The 18,662-nt window shown below is 43.7% G+C and overlaps 2 protein-coding genes across 6 annotated transcripts; both read left to right on the forward strand.

The window, feature by feature from the left end:
- Positions 1-434: 434 nt before the first annotated feature.
- Positions 435-4,826, forward strand: LOC114789623 (ubiquitin-conjugating enzyme E2 E1). 5 transcript variants are annotated; one of them, XM_028978797.1, is made up of 6 exons: positions 435-462; positions 1,318-1,435; positions 1,523-1,573; positions 2,181-2,313; positions 3,464-3,611; positions 4,494-4,826. In XM_028978797.1, exons 2-6 carry the CDS (start codon positions 1,395-1,397, stop codon positions 4,589-4,591), a joined length of 471 nt encoding a protein of 156 aa, XP_028834630.1. In that variant the 5' UTR covers positions 435-462; positions 1,318-1,394; the 3' UTR covers positions 4,592-4,826. The 5 variants fall into 5 exon arrangements, with proteins under 5 accessions (XP_028834630.1, XP_028834628.1, XP_028834629.1 ...); XM_028978795.1 differs by lacking the exon at positions 435-462 and adding an exon at positions 469-706; XM_028978796.1 differs by lacking the exon at positions 435-462 and adding an exon at positions 751-855.
- A 526-nt stretch (positions 4,827-5,352) lies between these two features.
- nr1d2a (nuclear receptor subfamily 1, group D, member 2a) lies at positions 5,353-10,412 on the forward strand. The gene is made up of 8 exons (XM_028979952.1): positions 5,353-5,698; positions 6,636-6,872; positions 6,967-7,055; positions 7,152-7,296; positions 7,401-8,044; positions 8,147-8,332; positions 8,505-8,715; positions 8,945-10,412. The coding sequence occupies exons 1-8, from the start codon at positions 5,662-5,664 to the stop codon at positions 9,139-9,141; spliced, it is 1,746 nt and encodes a 581-aa protein (XP_028835785.1). The 5' UTR covers positions 5,353-5,661; the 3' UTR covers positions 9,142-10,412.
- Positions 10,413-18,662: the final 8,250 nt, after the last annotated feature.

Here is an 18,662-nt window from a genome sequence, read left to right on the forward strand (position 1 = left end):
TCCGTGCGTGATTTTTTTTATTTTATTTTTTTTAAAACAAGCTCCTGCAGGCAGCAGAAGTGTAGGACTGTTGGAAAATGTTGGACGTGTGTACACTTTTTCGCTTTGCTGAAAGCTCCAATAAAAAATAAATAAAAAAAAAAAAACACTGTGGCTAAAGTGTGTGTTTGGTTGTGGTTCTTTCTTTCTTTTTTTTTTTTTTTTGGTGATGTATTTTCTAGTAGCAGGAAAGGCCTGGAATTTAAAGGCACCCATTTACTGACCCGGAAAAGAGGATTCCATCCATTTTCCCCCCATGTAGGTCAGGGTGACAGAGACGATGAGGCGGAGGCCCGTGGTTCCACTGCAATAATGGTGTCGCCAGTTCACCTGACCAGCATGAGCCACCGTACCACCATATTTACGTCCAGGAAACATTGTCACAGCCCTACGTCAAGTTTAAGGTTGCAACCACGTCGGATGGTAGTAGCAGTTTGCTCTCTGTTTACGCGTCGGCTTGTGCTGCAGTGAGGGGAAAATGAAGTTGTAACCGGTCACGGGGTCCGTCCGCAGGCGATTTACGAGACCGTGTGGAAGACGGGGATAAAGGCGTAGCGGGGGTTGCGCTTCTCGCTCGCCCGGAACGTTGCCGGGTTTCACCGCCGCGGCCTCGGCCACTTCCGCTCGATCGCACGCCGAGAAGGAGAGCCGAACGAACACGAAACAGGTAAAACAGGTGCGGGGCCGCGTGGAAGGATCTCGAAGCGCAGGCGTGAGGAGGAGGATGATGATGAGGATGATGAGGGGGGGGGGGGGGACTTTGTTGTGTCGCCGCTAATCAGATCAGCGGCGCCCGGCGACGCGCAGGGAGACGCGGTGAGTAGCGCAGCCCGAGCCGGTGGACCGCCGAGCCGAGTGGGTGTAATTTATTGTTATTTTTTTTTGGGTTATTATTCCCCCAGAAGGAGGCTAGCTGCCGTTAAGTAACGCTGGTGACCCGTGAGTAGTTACGCGCCGCGGCTTGTTAGCTGTCGTTAGCCTAGTGGTAACGTCCCGGGTCCGCGCGATAAAGCTACCCGGGACCGTGGCGGCCGGTGTCGGTCAGGATCACCGCGGGTTCAGCCTGTAAGCCCGCGTCCTTTTAGGCCGAAGGGAAAGGCGGCGAGCGTTTTACTTGAGCGGGAGAGTTGGGGAGGAAACGTGGTCTGTTTTTTTTGTTGTTTTTTTTCAGGATGTGGTGGCTTGATGCAACCTGGGTCCTGGAGTCGAGCTGTTTGAACCGCACGGTCATCTTTGCTTCTTCTTCTTCCTCCTCCTCCTCTTTGTCTGTTTCCTCAGGCTGTGAACGGACCTGAGAGTTTTACCTTCTGGCTCCACCACCACCTTCACGCGGGCGAGGAGAACATCAGAACAACATGAGCAAGACCCCAAAACGCCTGTCCACCAGCGCGAAAAGGTGCGTTTTGTCGAGTGGAGGGACGGTGGTCGTCGGTCCGAGATCTAACCAGCCCGGATTCTCACTGTTGCCTCTCGATTCCCCCAGAATTCAGAAAGAGTTGGCAGACATAACCCTGGACCCGCCGCCGAACTGCAGGTCTTTGCTCGCCGTCCTCCCGCGGCATCTTCTCGAGTCTTCCAGACCTCGCCGATACAGACGAATCGTTGCACAGGGTCTTAATACCGATGGCTTCACGTGGTCCCCCTTAAACGTTCTCCATGCGGTTGCTTTGCCTGTCTGGCCCTGTTTTTTTATTATTATGTAAATCAGGCTTTTGTTGAAGATGCCAGGAAAGTTGGTGTTTACAGTAAACAGGGTATTTTTTTTTTTTCCTCTCTGTCGAAATTTGGCAAGATTGCTCAGTGAGGATTTTGGAGAGATGATACAATTTTATATTGTAATAGTGGTGCCAGGGGCGGGTATCCCTATAAAGATGCAGCTGAAGGACCTAGACCCCACTGTCACATCTTCAGTATATCTTTTTTTTTTTTTTTTTCCTCTCTAAATAGTACTGAAGAATGAGAAACGCCCAGTACCCAAAGTAATCGCAACGTTTTTTGTGGAATTTAGTGGGAATTGCGTGTCGGTGATCTAAACGTAATGAAAATTAGAACGTCCATGCCTCACCACGTCCTCCATTTTGAATATGTTGATGTCCTGCTCGGGATCTCGCGAAAGTAATTATTCTAAATCGTTATTCCAGTGCTGGTCCTAAAGGAGACAACATCTATGAGTGGAGATCAACCATCCTGGGTCCTCCAGGTTCTGTATATGAGGGCGGGGTCTTTTTTCTGGACATTGCCTTCACACCAGACTACCCCTTCAAACCACCCAAGGTAATGGAACATCGCTGTGAGCAGATACGATACACCACATAACAGTGCTCCAGGGTTAGGGAGGTTTGAATAGAGAATTTGGTTGCATGGGGCAGCGGTAGTCTAGCAGTTGAGGAAGCGGCCTCGTATTCAGAAGGTGGACCGTTCGAATCCCGAGCCGCCAAGGGGACACTGAGCAAAGCACCGTCCCCACACACTGCTCCCCGGGCGCCTGTCATGGCTCACCAAGGGTGATTGATAAAAGCAGAGGACACATTTTGTTGTGTCACCGTGTGCTGTGCTGCAGTGTTTCACAATCACTTCACTTTCTTTATTTCTTTCAATTTACATAACCTGTAATGCCCAAACCTGCATTTTGAGTTGTATTACTTTTATCAGCGTTTGCCTCCTGGAAATGTTTTATCTGATCACATTCAGTAACCATGAAGCACATTTTTTTAAAGGAATATTTATTAAATAGAGAATAATTAAGGTTACTGCTTGCATGGTCTTTATGCGGTTTGTGGTGGAAATATGGTGTACTTTTTAGAATGTGATTGCGAGTGTGGTACGGTGTTGTCCTGGGCTCTAGAGGCAGGAAACTTATCATTTTTAAATTTAAATAAAATTATTGTGATTGTTGTCATTGTGCAGTTGCTATACTGTATATTCTCTGTGTGCTGTTTTGTCTTTTTGGTTTGAGTAAAAAATAAATGATTCAATAATTACCCCTCACTGGAGTTGAGCCAACCTCCTCTCACCACCAAATGTAGTTCTAACAGTTGTGGGCAAAGAAATCACAAGTGGTGACCCTTTGCCAACAGTGTCACCCTAAAAATGTGGGTAATACAAATGTGGGTGGTTACAAGAGGAGGCCTGTCCTGCAATTACTGTTGATTGCAGGTGTAGAAATTTGCTTCGGGTGGTAGTAGCCTAGTGGGTAAGACACTCGCCTGTGAACCAGAAGACCCAGGTTCAAATCCCACTTACTACCATTGTGTCCCTGAGCAAGACACTTAACCCTAAGTTGCTCCAGGGGGACTGTCCCCTGTAACTACTGATTGTAAGTCGCTCTGGATAAGGGCGTCTGATAAATGCCGTAAATGTAAATGATAAATACATGCACATTGGTGAGCGGCAGTGGTCAGTGAATGTTTTTGTTACTCAACAGGTGACGTTCCGCACAAGGATCTACCACTGCAACATTAACAGTCAGGGAGTCATCTGTCTGGACATCCTGAAGGACAACTGGAGTCCAGCTCTCACCATCTCCAAGGTCCTGCTGTCCATCTGCTCTTTACTCACAGACTGTAATCCAGGTAAGAAAGGAGACCGCTCTTACACGTATCTGTTCATTTTCTGCTTGTCCTCTTCATGCTTGAATGTCTAGCATTTGCAGAAGAGGCCATGATTGCAGTATGAAATGTTTCTCCTATACAATAACAAAGTGATAAGCAGGTGTGTTTATTAGTGCTAAGAAGATGCAATGTGATATTTGGCATGATTCATAAAATTTATTTAAAAATGGGCCATTTAGGTCGATAAATAATTCAATAAATTGTGTAGGAAAATCTGATCGTTTTACATTGAAACTTTAAAGAGTTGCTTTCCATTTTACACTATTAAGGACAAATAAATATATATTTACCTGCTGTTTTTTCCCCCCAATGTAAAAAAAAAAAAAAAAAATACCATGGTTGAGACAGGGTGGTATTAGCTTAGCGGGTAACACACCCGCCTATGAACCAGCATACCCAGGTTCAAATCCCACTTACTACCATTGTGTCCCTGAGCAAGACACTTAACCCTGAGTTGCTCCAGGGGGGGACTGTCCCTGTAACTACTGATTGTAAGTCGCTCTGGATAAGGGCGTCTAATAAATGCTGTAAATGTAAAATGTAATGTAGATAAATTCTGGCTGTGAAATCTGCCACACTTCTGACGATTTGTTTGAGTTTGAATCCTTTGCAGTATGGACCAAAACAATATTTTATGTTTAATAGCATTGTGAGTATCGAGCCATTAGATTATGCTTCCTCTGCTAATAGAATTGTGACCTAATTTAAAACCCTCTTTGTGCTTGTCATTGTCATTTTTTTATTATTATTGTTTATTGTAATTTTGCTTGCTCTGTGGACACTGCACTAGCCACAGAGAAGCTGAAGGGAATATGAATAATCCCTCTTTGCTCCTGTCTACAGCCGATCCGCTCGTTGGAAGCATAGCCACTCAGTACACCACAAACCGAGAGGAGCACGACCGGACGGCCAAACAGTGGACCAAGCGCTACGCCACATGAGTGTGTTCCTCCATGACGGCGCCTCCACAATGCTGCTCACAGAACACAGGGACTGGGTTCACTTCATTCCGACTTTTACTACTCACCTGTCAGCTGTTATCAGGTTTTATTTCCAAAATTTAAATAAAAAGTGAAAATGTAAATAAACAAATGAAGTGCAAGCAGGAAATGTGCTTTTTGTTTTTTGGTGTATTCATTTTGTTTTAATAATTTTAAATAAAGTCTTGGAAATTAAGCAGTGGTGCCCTGTTGCCTGCTATGTTCACATTTGCACGTGTCATTATACAGCGGGGCTCATGGGTCACCTGAACCAGGTGGCCCCAAAATGGAAAAGTTCCAAGTGGCCCGGGGTTGCTGAGCCCTGCTATTCAGGGCCATGTTTACACCAGTGGTCTTTTTTTTTTTTTTTTTTTTTTTTCTTCAGCTGCAGGCCCGACTTCCTGCACGTTTTCGGGGTTCTTAGTTACCCGGCAGTCTTATTATCCTACCAAACACTCGTGGATCGTGACCGATGCACTCGAGACCTCGGTGTTGTTTACAGCGTGGCTGAATAATGTAAGGTATAATTGCGCGGGAGCCCGCGTCCGCCGAACCAGGTCACACGACTCCGCGGCATACTGTACATTTGCGGGCCGGGCCGGCGGCAACGTGACAGCGGGGCCGATTGCGACTCCGCCCCCGAGAAAGTGTGTCACTGGGTTAAAGTGACTCAAAGCGCCAGGCCAGGGGGCGTGGCCCACAAGTGGGTCACATGGTAACACACAACTCGGAACATTCAGTGCCGAGCAGCCGCCCAGACGACGCGGAGTTCCGCGAGAGGAGACCGCTTTTTTACCGACACACCGAATAATCCGTCCGGGATTAGAGACCTTTTTTTTTTTTATTTTATTTTTAATTATTCTCGTTTCTGCGCTCGGCGGCCATGTTTCATTTTCACTGTGGCGGAAAAGTGGAAGGCAGCACAGCCGCAGCGGTCTGAACGTGGAACTTTCTGTCCATTTGTTGCTCGGCGTTTTGGTGCAAACTTGCAACTGCTGCATCTTCTCTCCTGCCAAGTTTCTCTCCTCGTGATGAATCTATCCGAAGATATGAAACCGACGAAATCAGGTAAGGCGTCTTAACCCCTTAAATCTAGTGGTCCAGCTAGATGAAGCAATGAGTCGAGCAATGAATAACATTTTTTTCCTCATGTATCCGAATGACACAAAAGTAGAGATCGGATTTCTGAATCAAACTCATCGTAACGTAACTGGCACACATAAACTGGAATGCATGGAAGATTATGTTCATTCGCGTTTCGGGAGATTTTGTCGATTTCATCCATCGTTCCCGTCGGGGGGTGGGGGTGTGTGTTCTCCGCCGAATCCGTCGCGCCTCGCGTGCCGCCGCGGACACGTTGTACTCGCCTCGTCTGGGCTCCTCCGTCTCACATGGACCGGCCAGCCTAGCCATGTGCCACTGTGTACACGCTTCCGCTCCGTGCGCTCTGATTGGCCGAGCCGAGGCGTGACGCGCTCATTACATAATTCCGCACGGTGGCCTGGCGCGGAGGCAGACTGCAGTACCACGTGAGGCAGCGGGAGACAGTTGTGGTGACCCAGATATCTCTTTCTTTTCTTTTTTTTTTTTTTTTTTTTTTTTTTTTTCCATCGCCGAGAAAACTTGACAGGTCCACGCGTGGGTGGCTTCCGCGAATCGGAGAGTCATAGTTAGGTAACCGTCCTCTGCCTTTAATGAACGAGACCCAGGTTATGGAATTTTTTTTTTTTAACAGACGGATCGTGGTGCAATTATAAACACTGGGCCATTTAAATGCTGGACAGAATATGCACAGCAGTCTGGTTCGATTTAACATTGTCACAGAAGCGTATAAATTTCAAGATCAATAAAGATGAATGAAAAGACAAAAAAAAAGTCTTCCATTCAGAATGAGGGCATTAAGTAAGTCTGGTAACTGGGACTCGGTCGACTTGGTACGTCGCTATGGGGAGCATTTTTTAAAAATGAATCATGAACTCTTCCTTTCTGCGTCCTCATCTTGCAGGAGGAGTCATAGCGTACATCTGCTCTTCTGGACCCTCCCTCAGCCCCGAGTCCTGCCTGAGCGACAGCTCGAACAGCAGCAGCTCCTCCTGCTCGCCACCTCTCTCCTCCACACCCAGCCGGAGCAGAGGCCTCTTGGCCGGCAACCAGCTTCCTGTGCCAAAGAACGCCCAGGCTCGCAGCCACACCTCCGACAAGCCAGGGGCTCCACCTTCCACGGCTAAGAGTGGCATAACAAGTCAGTTGCTCCATAAAACAGCAGTAGACTTTCGTTAAATCCATGTCACGTTAAACATAAGCCTGGTGAGTAACCGCCTTGTTGCGTTGTGCAGAACTCAATGGCATGGTGCTGCTGTGTAAGGTGTGCGGAGACGTGGCCTCAGGTTTTCATTACGGAGTCCATGCCTGCGAGGGCTGCAAGGTGAGCTCGTGTTTGCAAATGTCTCCACAAAGCAGCACGCTTTTCTACGTTCCTGCGTGAGATTATTACATGCGCTTTGATGTCTGTGCATTACAGGGATTCTTCCGGAGGAGCATCCAGCAGAATATTCAGTACAAGAAATGTCTGAAGGCGGAAAACTGCACTATAGTTCGGATTAACCGCAACCGCTGCCAACAGTGCAGGTTCAAGAAGTGCATAGCAGTGGGCATGTCCCGAGATGGTGAGTTGATGGTTAGATGTGTGGTGTTGGCTCATTTTGGGCATATTTAGTATACATTTTGTGGCACATTGACTCATCTCGAGTCATGTCTTTGTGTGTTTCAGCTGTCAGATTCGGGCGCATCCCCAAGCGGGAGAAGCAGCGGATGCTCCTGGAGATGCAGAATGCCATGAACAACATGATGAATAATAGTCAGCTCCACCACATGCTCCATGGTGCCAAGAATCCAGTGACCCCTCCGGTCTCTATTCTCAACCCCTCTAGCCCATGTTCCTCCTCTTCCTCTTCTCTGTCGTCATCTTCCTCCTCTTCCTCATCACCCTCCTCGCCTCAGTGTCCTCAAGACCTTCCAGTAGACTCCGAGTCCATTGTTCCCATGGACACTTCCTTGAGCTCTGCCTCCTCCTCCTGTTCCTCGGACAGCGGGGAGGAAGACGTGGTGGGCAGCACGAACGCGGCACACCAGCAGACGTTAACATACGAGCAGCAAGGGTCGCTGTCCCCAGGACTTTCAGAGCGACTCGGCCACGGCGGCACGGAGGCGCGGGCCGAACAATGCTGGAGACGCTGGAACAACCACACCCGTGCCAGCTACCATCACCCTCCACAGCCGAGCCTGTACGGGTGCTTGAGGGAAGACAGAAGCAGCGGCTGTGTGACCCAGACCGCCCCTAGTGGTGTCTACGAAGTTAGCAACCACAACCTGAACGAGCCAGCAGCAGCTGCACATGGCAACAGAGGGCATCTGGTGCGTGAAACGTCTGACTTTCATTTCAGACGTCTGAAATCACTAGCGAGAGATTGAGAAATGGATAACCATGATAACCGTGTTTTTATCTGTTTCCAAAAGGTGTGTCCCATGAACTCCTCTCCCTTTGTAAACCCAAACAAGTCCAGTCATGAGATCTGGGAAGAATTTTCCATGAGTTTCACCCCTGTGGTTAGAGATGTGGTGGAATTTGCTAAGCGAATCCCTGGGTTTCAGGACCTCTCTCAGCACGACCAAGTTAGCCTCTTGAAGGCTGGAACATTTGAGGTTAGACAAAGTGCCTTATTGGATTTTTTGTTTTATATCATGATGTATCATTGTGCTTCTTGCTTGGTATTTGTGCATAATAGTAAGTTATGATTGTATTATATGGCTCAATTTCTTTATACTCAATAACTATAAACCTTTGAACTAATCACAGCCTTGTCTCTTCCAATAGGTCCTGATGGTACGCTTTGTGTCCCTCTTTGATGTTAAGGAGCGCACTGTGACCTTCCTGAGTGGACGCAAGTACAGTCTGGAGGCTCTGCGCTCCATGGGAGCAGGAGAGCTTCTCAACTCCATGTTTGAGTTTAGTGAGAAACTACTCGCTCTGCAGCTCAATGAAGAAGAAATGAGCCTCTTCACAGCTGTGGTGCTAGTCTCAGCAGGTAAGATGCTTCGCTAACTGGTGACTGCAGCTTCTCCATGTTTTGTTGTTGTGGGCAAAATAAATGGACTATAATACTCACATAGTGGATCAAACAGTTGGTGGTACTGATTGGTCTGGGATCAGAAGACTGTGAAATAACAGTGTAGTTAATTGTAAGGTAGAGTGCATAACCAGTGCATAATAGGTTGTGTTTTTTTTTTTTCCTTTTTTCTCTCTCTGCCTGGCAGACCGGTCAGGAATTGAGAACATGGTATCTGTAGAGGCTCTGCAGGATACCCTGATCAAAGCATTAAGGAACCTTATCATGAAAAACCACTCCAACGAGGCCACCATCTTCACCAAGCTTCTCCTCAAGTTGCCAGACCTGCGGTCCCTCAACAACATGCATTCTGAGGAACTCCTGGCTTTTAAAGTCCACCCGTGAACCATGATGTGGTTTCTCGTCATATCGACCAAAAGTAGTCTGTAGAATGTATTTAACCTGCAGATCTTCTAATGGCATTGAGTAGGAATGTGTGTGTGGAAAACACTCTATTGTTTGTGGGGGTGGGGGGTATGGATGTTTGCAGATTAGCAAATTAAAAGGCACTTCACCATCTTAAGGAACCATTTTAAGTTAATTATGGATCATTTTTCTGATCCACAGGACCACTTTCATTTCAGTGCTTTTTACTTGAGTAAGTTATATATGAGATGTAAATAATATTAAAATCTGCATATTATTATCTAAGTCTGCTGAACTTCCATCGTGCTAGTTTCTTAAACACTACACCTTGTTAAGGAAATACCTGTCAAGGACTTAAACAGCATTCACATGCTGCTAACGCATGGCTAACCTTATGGGACAATCTTGAGTATTGACCCTCCTTACATATGAGGACAACGTGGTCCTAAAAAAAATAGAGGAAAGTATATAGAGAAATATACAGTAAATGTGTCTTTGTTGCTCATGTGTGTCAGAATGTATGACTTCGTTAGTTCTAGCTAGCAGTCAGAATGCTTTATCTTATCTTCTGTTTGCTTTTAGTAGAAGTACTTTGTTTGCACATGGTATCGTGGAGCAGCTCAGAGGCTGCAAAAAAGCACAACAGGCTTTTTGGGTCTATGCCAGCCTAGAGCGAATTTTGTTGATCTGTAGATATTTGCTTGAGAAATGTAGTTCTTGTCAGGAAGACGAGTATTTGTTACTGCCATTTTAATAGCATTTAGGCATTGTGTGTTTGTCTTCCATTATCCAACCCTTACCAGGAAGTTCGGTATGCAGTACTCAGTATACCATGCACTCGTTTAAGGGAAAGAATAATGTAAATGGGAGTTGACCAAGCATGTGGATGGCCTTATGACCTCATGTCACAGCTAGACATGGGTCTGCAATTCTGTAGTTGCATTTTGTCTGATTCATTTTTTTTGTTGTTGTTGTTGACAGAACAAGGTGGCCCATTATAAAACCCATTTTCCGGGGTATATTCTGTGTCTCTGTTCTGGAATATTCTATGCAGAGAAAATCCCCAGACATTGAAAATGTATTTCATTGCTCTAACAACGCAAATGAGTCAGCCCTGTATTATTTCATGTCTACATGTATATGTATCTTTATTTCTTTTACGACAGTGCAGTATGTATAATTGTGGATGTCTATTTCAAATATATCTATATGAATTATACATCAATAAATATATTCCAGTTTAAATATTATCAGGTACATTGTTATTGTATTTGTGGCACTTGTGACAAACGTGATATTACATTAATAGCAAATTCTATAAATAAATAAATTCTGACATTTATTTATTCCAATTTTAAAAAACAGCTGTTTAAGCATTATAATCACTACCGCAGTCCAATCCTTCTAGTTTCTGAACCTACTTATCCAGTTTATGCAGGTTTAAGGAAGCCCAAAAATTCATATTGCGATTACTAAGATCAATGTTGACAAATGGCATTTGCTTGCCTAAGAATAATAAAGAAAATCACATAAAATTAATCATTACAAAATCTTTACATCACTGCAATTATTGTTATTTTCCCAATACTGCAGCTTAATATAAATAAATACATACATTTTCAAGACAAGGTACATTCTAGGAAAGATGTACTACATATAGTAATATATAGATATAAATGGGATATTTTAGGGTTTTAGATGCTGAGACAAATTTGTACTTTTTGCATTTCTAACTACAAGTTCATCGTCACCCGACTTCACTCCATTCCCACCTGGTCTGTCGTTGTGATGTCACACATACTGTATGCCTTGTAAAATGTGCAAGGTACTTTAAGAAAGCTGCAATGCTGTACAGGGTGGTTGTGAATTTGAACAGTGAACAATAAGGGTGTAAGAACTGAGGTTCTTACGTTGTGCTCAGTAATTATTTGACTCACTACCTGACATGGAGTTAGCACCACAGTAATATGTGTCACCATCAACTGATGATGGTGGCAGAGATAAATGAACATATCAAAAAACATTGAATACATTTATTTACAACATGCAAAAAATCTAATTGACAAAAAACGATTTTTACAAGCAGTGAATCATACGTAAAGGATCATTTATCGTGCAAGCTTGACTAGATTAAAATAATAGAAATTGATTTCCAGCTTTACTCTGCATTCCCTGACACCAGTCACGCAAATGGCAGAAAAGGTTAACAGACTGAAGTGAGACTAAGAATCAGTACTTTCAGATTTAAGGATTACTAGTTCGTTTTAATGACGCACTGCTCAAAAAATAAAGGTAACACAAAAACGGACATCTGAATGAATCAAATATTCTTATTAAATACTTTGTTCTTTAGTTGAATGTTGAATGTGCTCCCAATGGAAATCTAATTTATCAACCAATCAGGTCTTGATTTGGAGTCACACTCAAAATTAAAGTTGAAAAACATATCACAGGCTGATACAACTTTGATGTAATGTCCTTAAAACAAGTCAAAATGAGGCTCAGTAGTGTGATTGGCCTCGACATGCCTGTATGACCTCCCTACAACGCCTGGGCATGCTCCTGACGAAGTGGTAGATGGTCTCCTGAGGGATCTCCTCCCAAAGGATCTCATCTCGGTGCCTAATGGCAGTCAGGCTGCCTCTGGTGAGCACATGGATGGCTGTGCGGCCCCCCTCTAAGAAATGCCACCCAACACCAGTCATCCTGGAGAATGTTGCAGGCAACACAACGTTCTCCATGACATCTCCAGACTCTCCAGCAATCTCAAGTCACGTTTGTCACATGTGCTCAGTGTAAACCTACTTTCATCTGTGGCAAATTTGCCAATCTTGATGTTTTCTGGCAAATGCCAAATGTGCTGCATTGTGTTGGGCTATAAGTACAACCCCCACGTGTGGATGTCGGGCCCTTATACCACCCTCATCGAGTATGTTTCTGACCGTTTGAGCAGACACATGTAAATGTGTGGCCTGCTGGAGATCCTCCTGTTCCTCTTTGCACAAAGGAGGAGGAAGCAGCCCTGCTGCTGGGTTGTTGCCCTCCTACGGCCTCCTCCACGTCTCCTGATGTACTGGCCTGTCTCCTGGTAGCGCGTCCATGCTCTGGACACGACACTGACAGACACAGCAAACCTTCTTGCCACAGCTCGCATTGATGTGCCATCCTGGATGAGCTGCACTACCTGAGCCACATTTGTGGGTTGTAGACTCCGTCTCAAGGTACCACAAGAGTGAAAGCACCGCCAGCATTAAAAAGTGACCAAAACATCAGCCAGGAAGCATAGGAACTGAGAAGTGGTCTGTGGTCACCACCTGCAGAACCACGCCTTTTATGGGGATTTCCTGCTAATTGCCTGTAATTTCCACCTGCTGTCTATTCTATTTGCACAACAGTAAAGTGAAATTAATTGTCAGTCAGTTTCATTTCACAGAAGTCTGAAAGACTTGGAATTACATTTTGTTGTTTAAGTGTTCCCTTTATTTGTTTGAGCAGTGTATTTAAGGTATTAATTTTTGAAAATCCAATTTAAGGACTTTTAAGGATCCTCATATACCCTGTATCCAGGTCAGGGTCATGACCAAGCTGGAGTCACCGGTGGACATAGTGACAACACACACACACACCTGGACCACTTATGCAACAGCAGTTAACCTAAACTGCAGCTAATGTTTGGACTGTAAGGACATGTCATCAACTGCCACAAGTCCACCTTTAGAGACCATGACAACCTTCCACCAGATGGTGCTGTTACCATGTAAATGAAACATTGCAAAGATGCGTCGATTTTGTTTTGTTACAAATGTCCAGAGGTGGAAAAAAAGAACTGAAATGTAATTAAGGAAAATTATCTTTACTTTGTTTAAATTCTACTCAAGTAAAAGTAAAAAATTACCCATCTAAAAATCTACTTGAGTAAAAGTAAAAGATTTCAAATTTACTTTGAGGAAAAGTTGCTTATTTACTTTCAATTACTTGATGTAAAAAAGACTACTCATAAATCCAATTCAGCACTGGTTGTTTTCATTCAATGTTCAATGTTTAGGCGGTATAATGTACAAACTATGTTCAGACCAGCCCATAAAACCTTTTCAAGCACAGTTGGCCACAAATGTATCAAATTCTGAATTGTACGGTCCAACTTAAACATTACAATGAATAAAGAGAAAATAAAGCCAAAAATGAAAGTATCCAAAACTGTGAAAATGTTCAATAATTCCTTGTTAACAAACTTGAGCACACTGACTGCTGATAAGAAATTAAATAAAGCATCGAACTTGTTCAGTTTGAGTAATGTAATGTATGGAATATATCGGCAAAAAGCATATACGGTGCATCCGGAAAGTATTCACAGCACATCACTTTCTCCACATTTTGTTATGTTGCAGCTCTATTCCAAAATAGACTAAATACATTTTTTCCTCAAACATCTAAACATCACTCCCTAATGACAACGTTTGGCACATGTACATAGTCACAGCCTTTGCCATGAAAGCTCAAAATTGAACTGATCCTTGAGATGTTTTTGTGTCTTAGTTTGAGTCCACCTGTGAATAAAACACTTGATTTTACATGATTTGGAAAGACACACACCTGCTTATATAAGGTCACACAGTTGACAGTTCATGTCAGAGCACAAATCAAGCATTAAATCAAATGAACTGTCTGTAGACCCGCCAGACTGAGCACAGTTGTCTCCATCATCTGTAAGTGGGAAGATTTCACAACCAGAGCTGGCTGGCCATCTAAACTGAGTGATCTGGGAAGAAGCGCCTTAGTCAGGGAGGTGAACAAGATCCCAATGGTCACTCTGTCAGAGCTCCAGGGGTCCTCAGTAGATAGAGGAAAAACGTCTAGAAGGACAACCATCTCTGCAGAAATCAACCAATCTGGACTGTGTGGTTGAGTGGTCAGATGGAAAACATTTACATTTTACAGCATTTATCAGACGCCCTTATCCAGAGCGACTTACAATCAGTAGTTACAGGGACAACTCAGGGTTAAGTGTCTTGCTCAGGGACACAATGGTAGTGAGTGGGATTCGAACCCGGGTCTTCTGGTTCATAGGTGAGTGTGTTACCCACTAGGCTACTACCACCACTACTTAGTACAAGGCACATGGCAGCCAACCTGGAGTTTGTCAAAAGCCACCTGAAGGACCCTCGGACCATGAGAAACATAAAACTCTGGTCTTTGGTGTGAATGCCAGGCATCATGTTTGGAGGAAACCAGGCACCGCTCATCAACAGGCCAATACCATCTTTACAGTGAAGTTTAGTGGTGGCTACATCATGCTGTGGCAATATTTTTCTGCTGCAGGAACTGGGAGACTAGTCAGGCTAAAAGGGAAAGATGACTGCAGCAACATACAGAGACATCCTGGATGTACACATGGTTCCTCATTTTTTATATAATTTTTAATACATTTGCCAAAACCTCAAGTAAACCTTTTTTCATGTTGTCATTATGTGTTGTGTGTAGAATTTTGAGGAAATGCATTCAATCCATTTTGGGATTAGGCTGTAAAATACCAAAACGCTGTGGATACTTTCCAGATGAACTGTAAAGGCTATTCTACTTACTACCACATGCTTTCTGGACACCTTTTCATTGGTTGTTGTGTTGCATTTCGCCCGGTTACACTATTGCTGTTCATTGATTGTCTTTTGTTTAGGTCTTTCCTTTTCTGATTGGCTGGTAATTGTTTCACAGTGAGGCGCTACTGTCCGCGGTCTGCATTTCATTTTTTACGGTTATGTGCAACACAGCCTTTTCTTGCGTAATTGTGTATATTATAAATGTGTTTGTTTTGAGTCTACATGTTATGGCGTAAAAGTGACTTTTGTGTCATTTAAGTGTTTGCGATTTGGGGGAAACAGGGCCGCCTACTGTTCATTGGATATAAGTGCAATTTGTGTGCTTACCTGAAGAAGAGAAGACGAAAAATGCAGACGATCCGGAGGGAAAATGGACGTTAAAACAACTTAATGTTCCAATATTCTGGAGGGAAGGAGCACATGCTTTTTTCAATCAACAAAAAGGAGATCAAATGAAAGAGCTTGTGGGCAGGCTTCTGTTTTCGTGCATAACGCATAATTTACCAAACGGACTGAATTATTAACCAAACTATTTAAAAGAAAAACTGTGTACACATAACTAAGCTGCTCCGTAGTATCCATTTTCCTCCAGTTCCTCCTCAATCACGGTCTGCTGTCAGACAAAGAAAAGCAGCAGATCTTTACACCGTCATTTTATTACACAGTAAGTACGACTTTATTAATCAGGTTATGTAGTAATACTCACCTGCATTTGCTCAAATGTGATTCCCTCCTGCAGACTCTTCCCCTGTGAAGAACGACATTGCCTAATTACCAACATTACCAAACATAATTCATCCTGCCAATAAATTATTTTACAATAACATGAACATTATTGTTAAACCTCCATTTTTAGTGGTAATGGAATTGCCTCCCAGGGACCGTATGAGAGTGTGCATAAACCGTATGTGCATAAAACTGAACTCGCGCTTAAAAAGATACACACATACCTTGGCGAGCTCAGTAAGACAATGAAGCAGAACTGAGAGGCAAATTCTATATTCGTTACATATGAATGAAGGAAACAGCAGTTTGGCATAGCAGCTTAATGGGGTTTATAGATGTTTTAGCTGACTTGTAATATGCTTGACCTGCCGCTTGACAGTAAAAAAAACAAACATATGAAAGGAAAAAAGGTGGAGAAGCAAATTAAAAAGAGTACAGAGGATTTATGTACGAAACTAAATACCTTTTTACCTCGATTACAGTATGCACACCTTAAAGTACAGTTCGAAATTATCGCAGGACACCTTGGACACTTGTTTGGACCCCTGAGTGTGCCGTATTCTGCTGCCGTCAAGGAAATATTTTTGTGCCCGTTTCCTGTCACGTTCAAGGGCAATGTGGGCGGTGCATGGATTATCCATGAAGCTCATTATTTTGTCAGAGATCCTGGAGCTGACCTCAACAATATCTGTTGTATTAACACACCCTCTCCAACCGGTTCACCGGCAGCTTCTACACTGCCAAAATATTCTGGCGATTTCAACTAAAAAATAAACTAGTGACCAGTTGCTTTTTAGTTGGTTAAATTGAAATTGCTTTTCACGTCTAAATGTCAAGACTCAAGTGAGAATATAACATCAAAAAATATTGTATGCTGACAAAACATGCCTAGTCAGGCCACCAAGCAGGCTCAAGCTGAAATATAACAGCTGCGAAAATTTCTGGCCGAAAACCCAAACAACTGTTTCCTATCGGCATTCGGCTCCCTAATCAGCTTCTGCTGCTGAATCAACATCTCCCTGGAGGGCAGGGCAGCTTGACTCTCTCATTGACACTCTTATTCCTTCCCTAACCCAAGGACACGTGGATACACACACATACACACACAAACACACAGATATGCACTCACCGCCCACCCCAAACCTCGGCTCGCTTCGTACCCCCCCGGCATGAGCTGGTGGGTCTGTGTGAGTGCCTGAAACATGGCTGCGGAATCGGACTGGGACCACCTCCACGTACACATTTTCTCTCCCCTTTTGCAAGTGACTTTTACTTTTTATGTTTTGTAGAGTCTTTGTAATTATGTTGCGAGGTATTATTATTTTTTTGGTTCCCACAATGTACTCCCCATTGGAGGGAAGTCTGGGGGTTCCCCCATCTTCCTGACATGTCTACCCCCAATGTGATACTGTGTTGTGTATATGTATAGTTGAGTTGAATGGCCGGGTTTCAGTAGTACTTGTTTACTATTGACATGGTATGCTGCAACAGCAATAAAGGGTTCTCATCATCATCATCATCATCATCAACTAAAACCTGTCTAGTGGCCCGCTGGACCTTAAATCTTTAGTTGGTTCAATTGAGGTTGTATAAACTGCTTATCACGTGCAAATGTACAAGCAGATTCAAATTGAATTGTTCTGGGAAGTTTCCATTGCACCGGGAGAATAAAAGAAGCTTCACTCATTCTATGAAGAACAGCATTACTTTATTTTGACACATAAGCCAGTAGGTGGAGTCAGGCAGTCAAAACCTACTTTTGGTTTTGCTTACCTGGCAACCTGGAATGTCTAAGAAATATGTCTAATTCATAACCTCTGTTATACTTTACTGTTTTATATACTTTTTAGAAACCAACAAATACTGGTGCCAAATTAAAAGCATTCATTTGGCACCAGTATTGAATGAAGCCCAAAATATACCCAACCCTAGAGATACTGCAGGAAATACCACAGGGGCAGGACATGTAAAACAAGAACTTTGAATAAAAGGAAACCTGCAAGCATGTGGGTCACAGCAATGGAAAACAATACCGGAACTGAAAACAACCATGTGACTACTTCATCAGGAGTAGACAGCACTAAATAGAAGGGAAGAACAGTCTCTCCATATCAATGCAGCTGCCATGACTGGTGGCAGCATACTGATTCTACAGGAATCAGTTGAGAGCCATCCGGACCTGCTAACCAGGCACACGATTGTCTGCTGTGTGCGCTCAATGACCTCTGGGCGTCACATAATGTCAGTTTTGCCAAAATCGTGTCCTCCATTGAGTCACAGGTGGTGATGTTAAAAGGTCAACCCTACCCACAGAAGGTCAACCAAGGTGTTGTTTTTGTGGTTCTTGTATAAGAACAGGTGGTGCTGGAAGGTCCCTACACACGTAAATCATAAACCTCTTTCTCCACATTGACAGATGGTGATAAATCAAATATTTTGACATGAAGAGCGTTGTAATTTCTTCTCACGCCTTTACCTGCTTCAACACCCTACACACAGGGCACAGCAGCCAGGTAGACATTCTGACACACTTTTTTCTAGGTTAATCATAATTCATACACATTATGGACACATATTGTCATTATGATACACAGCACACGGTGACACAACTAAATGTGTCCTCTGCTTTTAACCAATCACCCTTGGTAAGCAGTGGGCAGCCATGACAATTTATTTTGGTATCCCAACATCACAAGCAGTATGTCTTAGTATGGTCTTAACAATCCCTACGGATGACACCCTAGAAAGCTCACATGGATGAAAAAATTGGAAGAAACCTTGGAAAGGAGTCATTCAGAGAGGGACCCCCTTCCAGGCTAGCAAGAGCATGAAATGGACATCCCTGCAGTGTTACTGTTAACAACTAGGTTAAGGTGAATTGAACTCTGTCTATGCTTGATAAGGTGATTGTGCATTCAAGTGGACTTTACAGCGACTTGCAATGGCCTTCCATCAATAAAGTGATAAACTATGAATACAATCTTTTTATTCACTCTGTTGTAGTTTCTTTACATAAGTCAGACAATAAGAAGGTTACAAGTTAATCTAAATATTCTCTAAAGAGGAAGGTCTTGAGCTGCCATTTGAAAATACTCAGTGACTGTGCTGTTCTGACCATGAGGGGAAGTTCATTCCACCGCCGAGACCAAGACAGAAGAGGCTAGATGAGTGTCTTCC

This window comes from Denticeps clupeoides, chromosome 5 (assembly GCF_900700375.1).
Source record: "Denticeps clupeoides chromosome 5, fDenClu1.1, whole genome shotgun sequence".
Taxonomy (NCBI): Eukaryota; Metazoa; Chordata; class Actinopteri; order Clupeiformes; family Denticipitidae; genus Denticeps; species Denticeps clupeoides.

Bases quoted from the DNA above. Each gene is read 5' to 3' on its own strand.
- nr1d2a (XM_028979952.1), top strand. From the start codon at position 5,662: ATGAATCTATCCGAAGATATGAAACCGACGAAATCAG. The intron at 6,873-6,966 runs GTCAGTTGCTCC...TGCGTTGTGCAG, and splicing joins GGCTAAGAGTGGCATAACAA to AACTCAATGGCATGGTGCTG. The intron at 7,297-7,400 runs GTGAGTTGATGG...TGTGTGTTTCAG, and splicing joins AGTGGGCATGTCCCGAGATG to CTGTCAGATTCGGGCGCATC.
- LOC114789623 (XM_028978797.1), top strand. From the start codon at position 1,395: ATGAGCAAGACCCCAAAACGCCTGTCCACCAGCGCGAAAAG. The intron at 1,574-2,180 runs GTCTTTGCTCGC...TCGTTATTCCAG, and splicing joins GACCCGCCGCCGAACTGCAG to TGCTGGTCCTAAAGGAGACA. The intron at 2,314-3,463 runs GTAATGGAACAT...GTTACTCAACAG, and splicing joins ACCCCTTCAAACCACCCAAG to GTGACGTTCCGCACAAGGAT.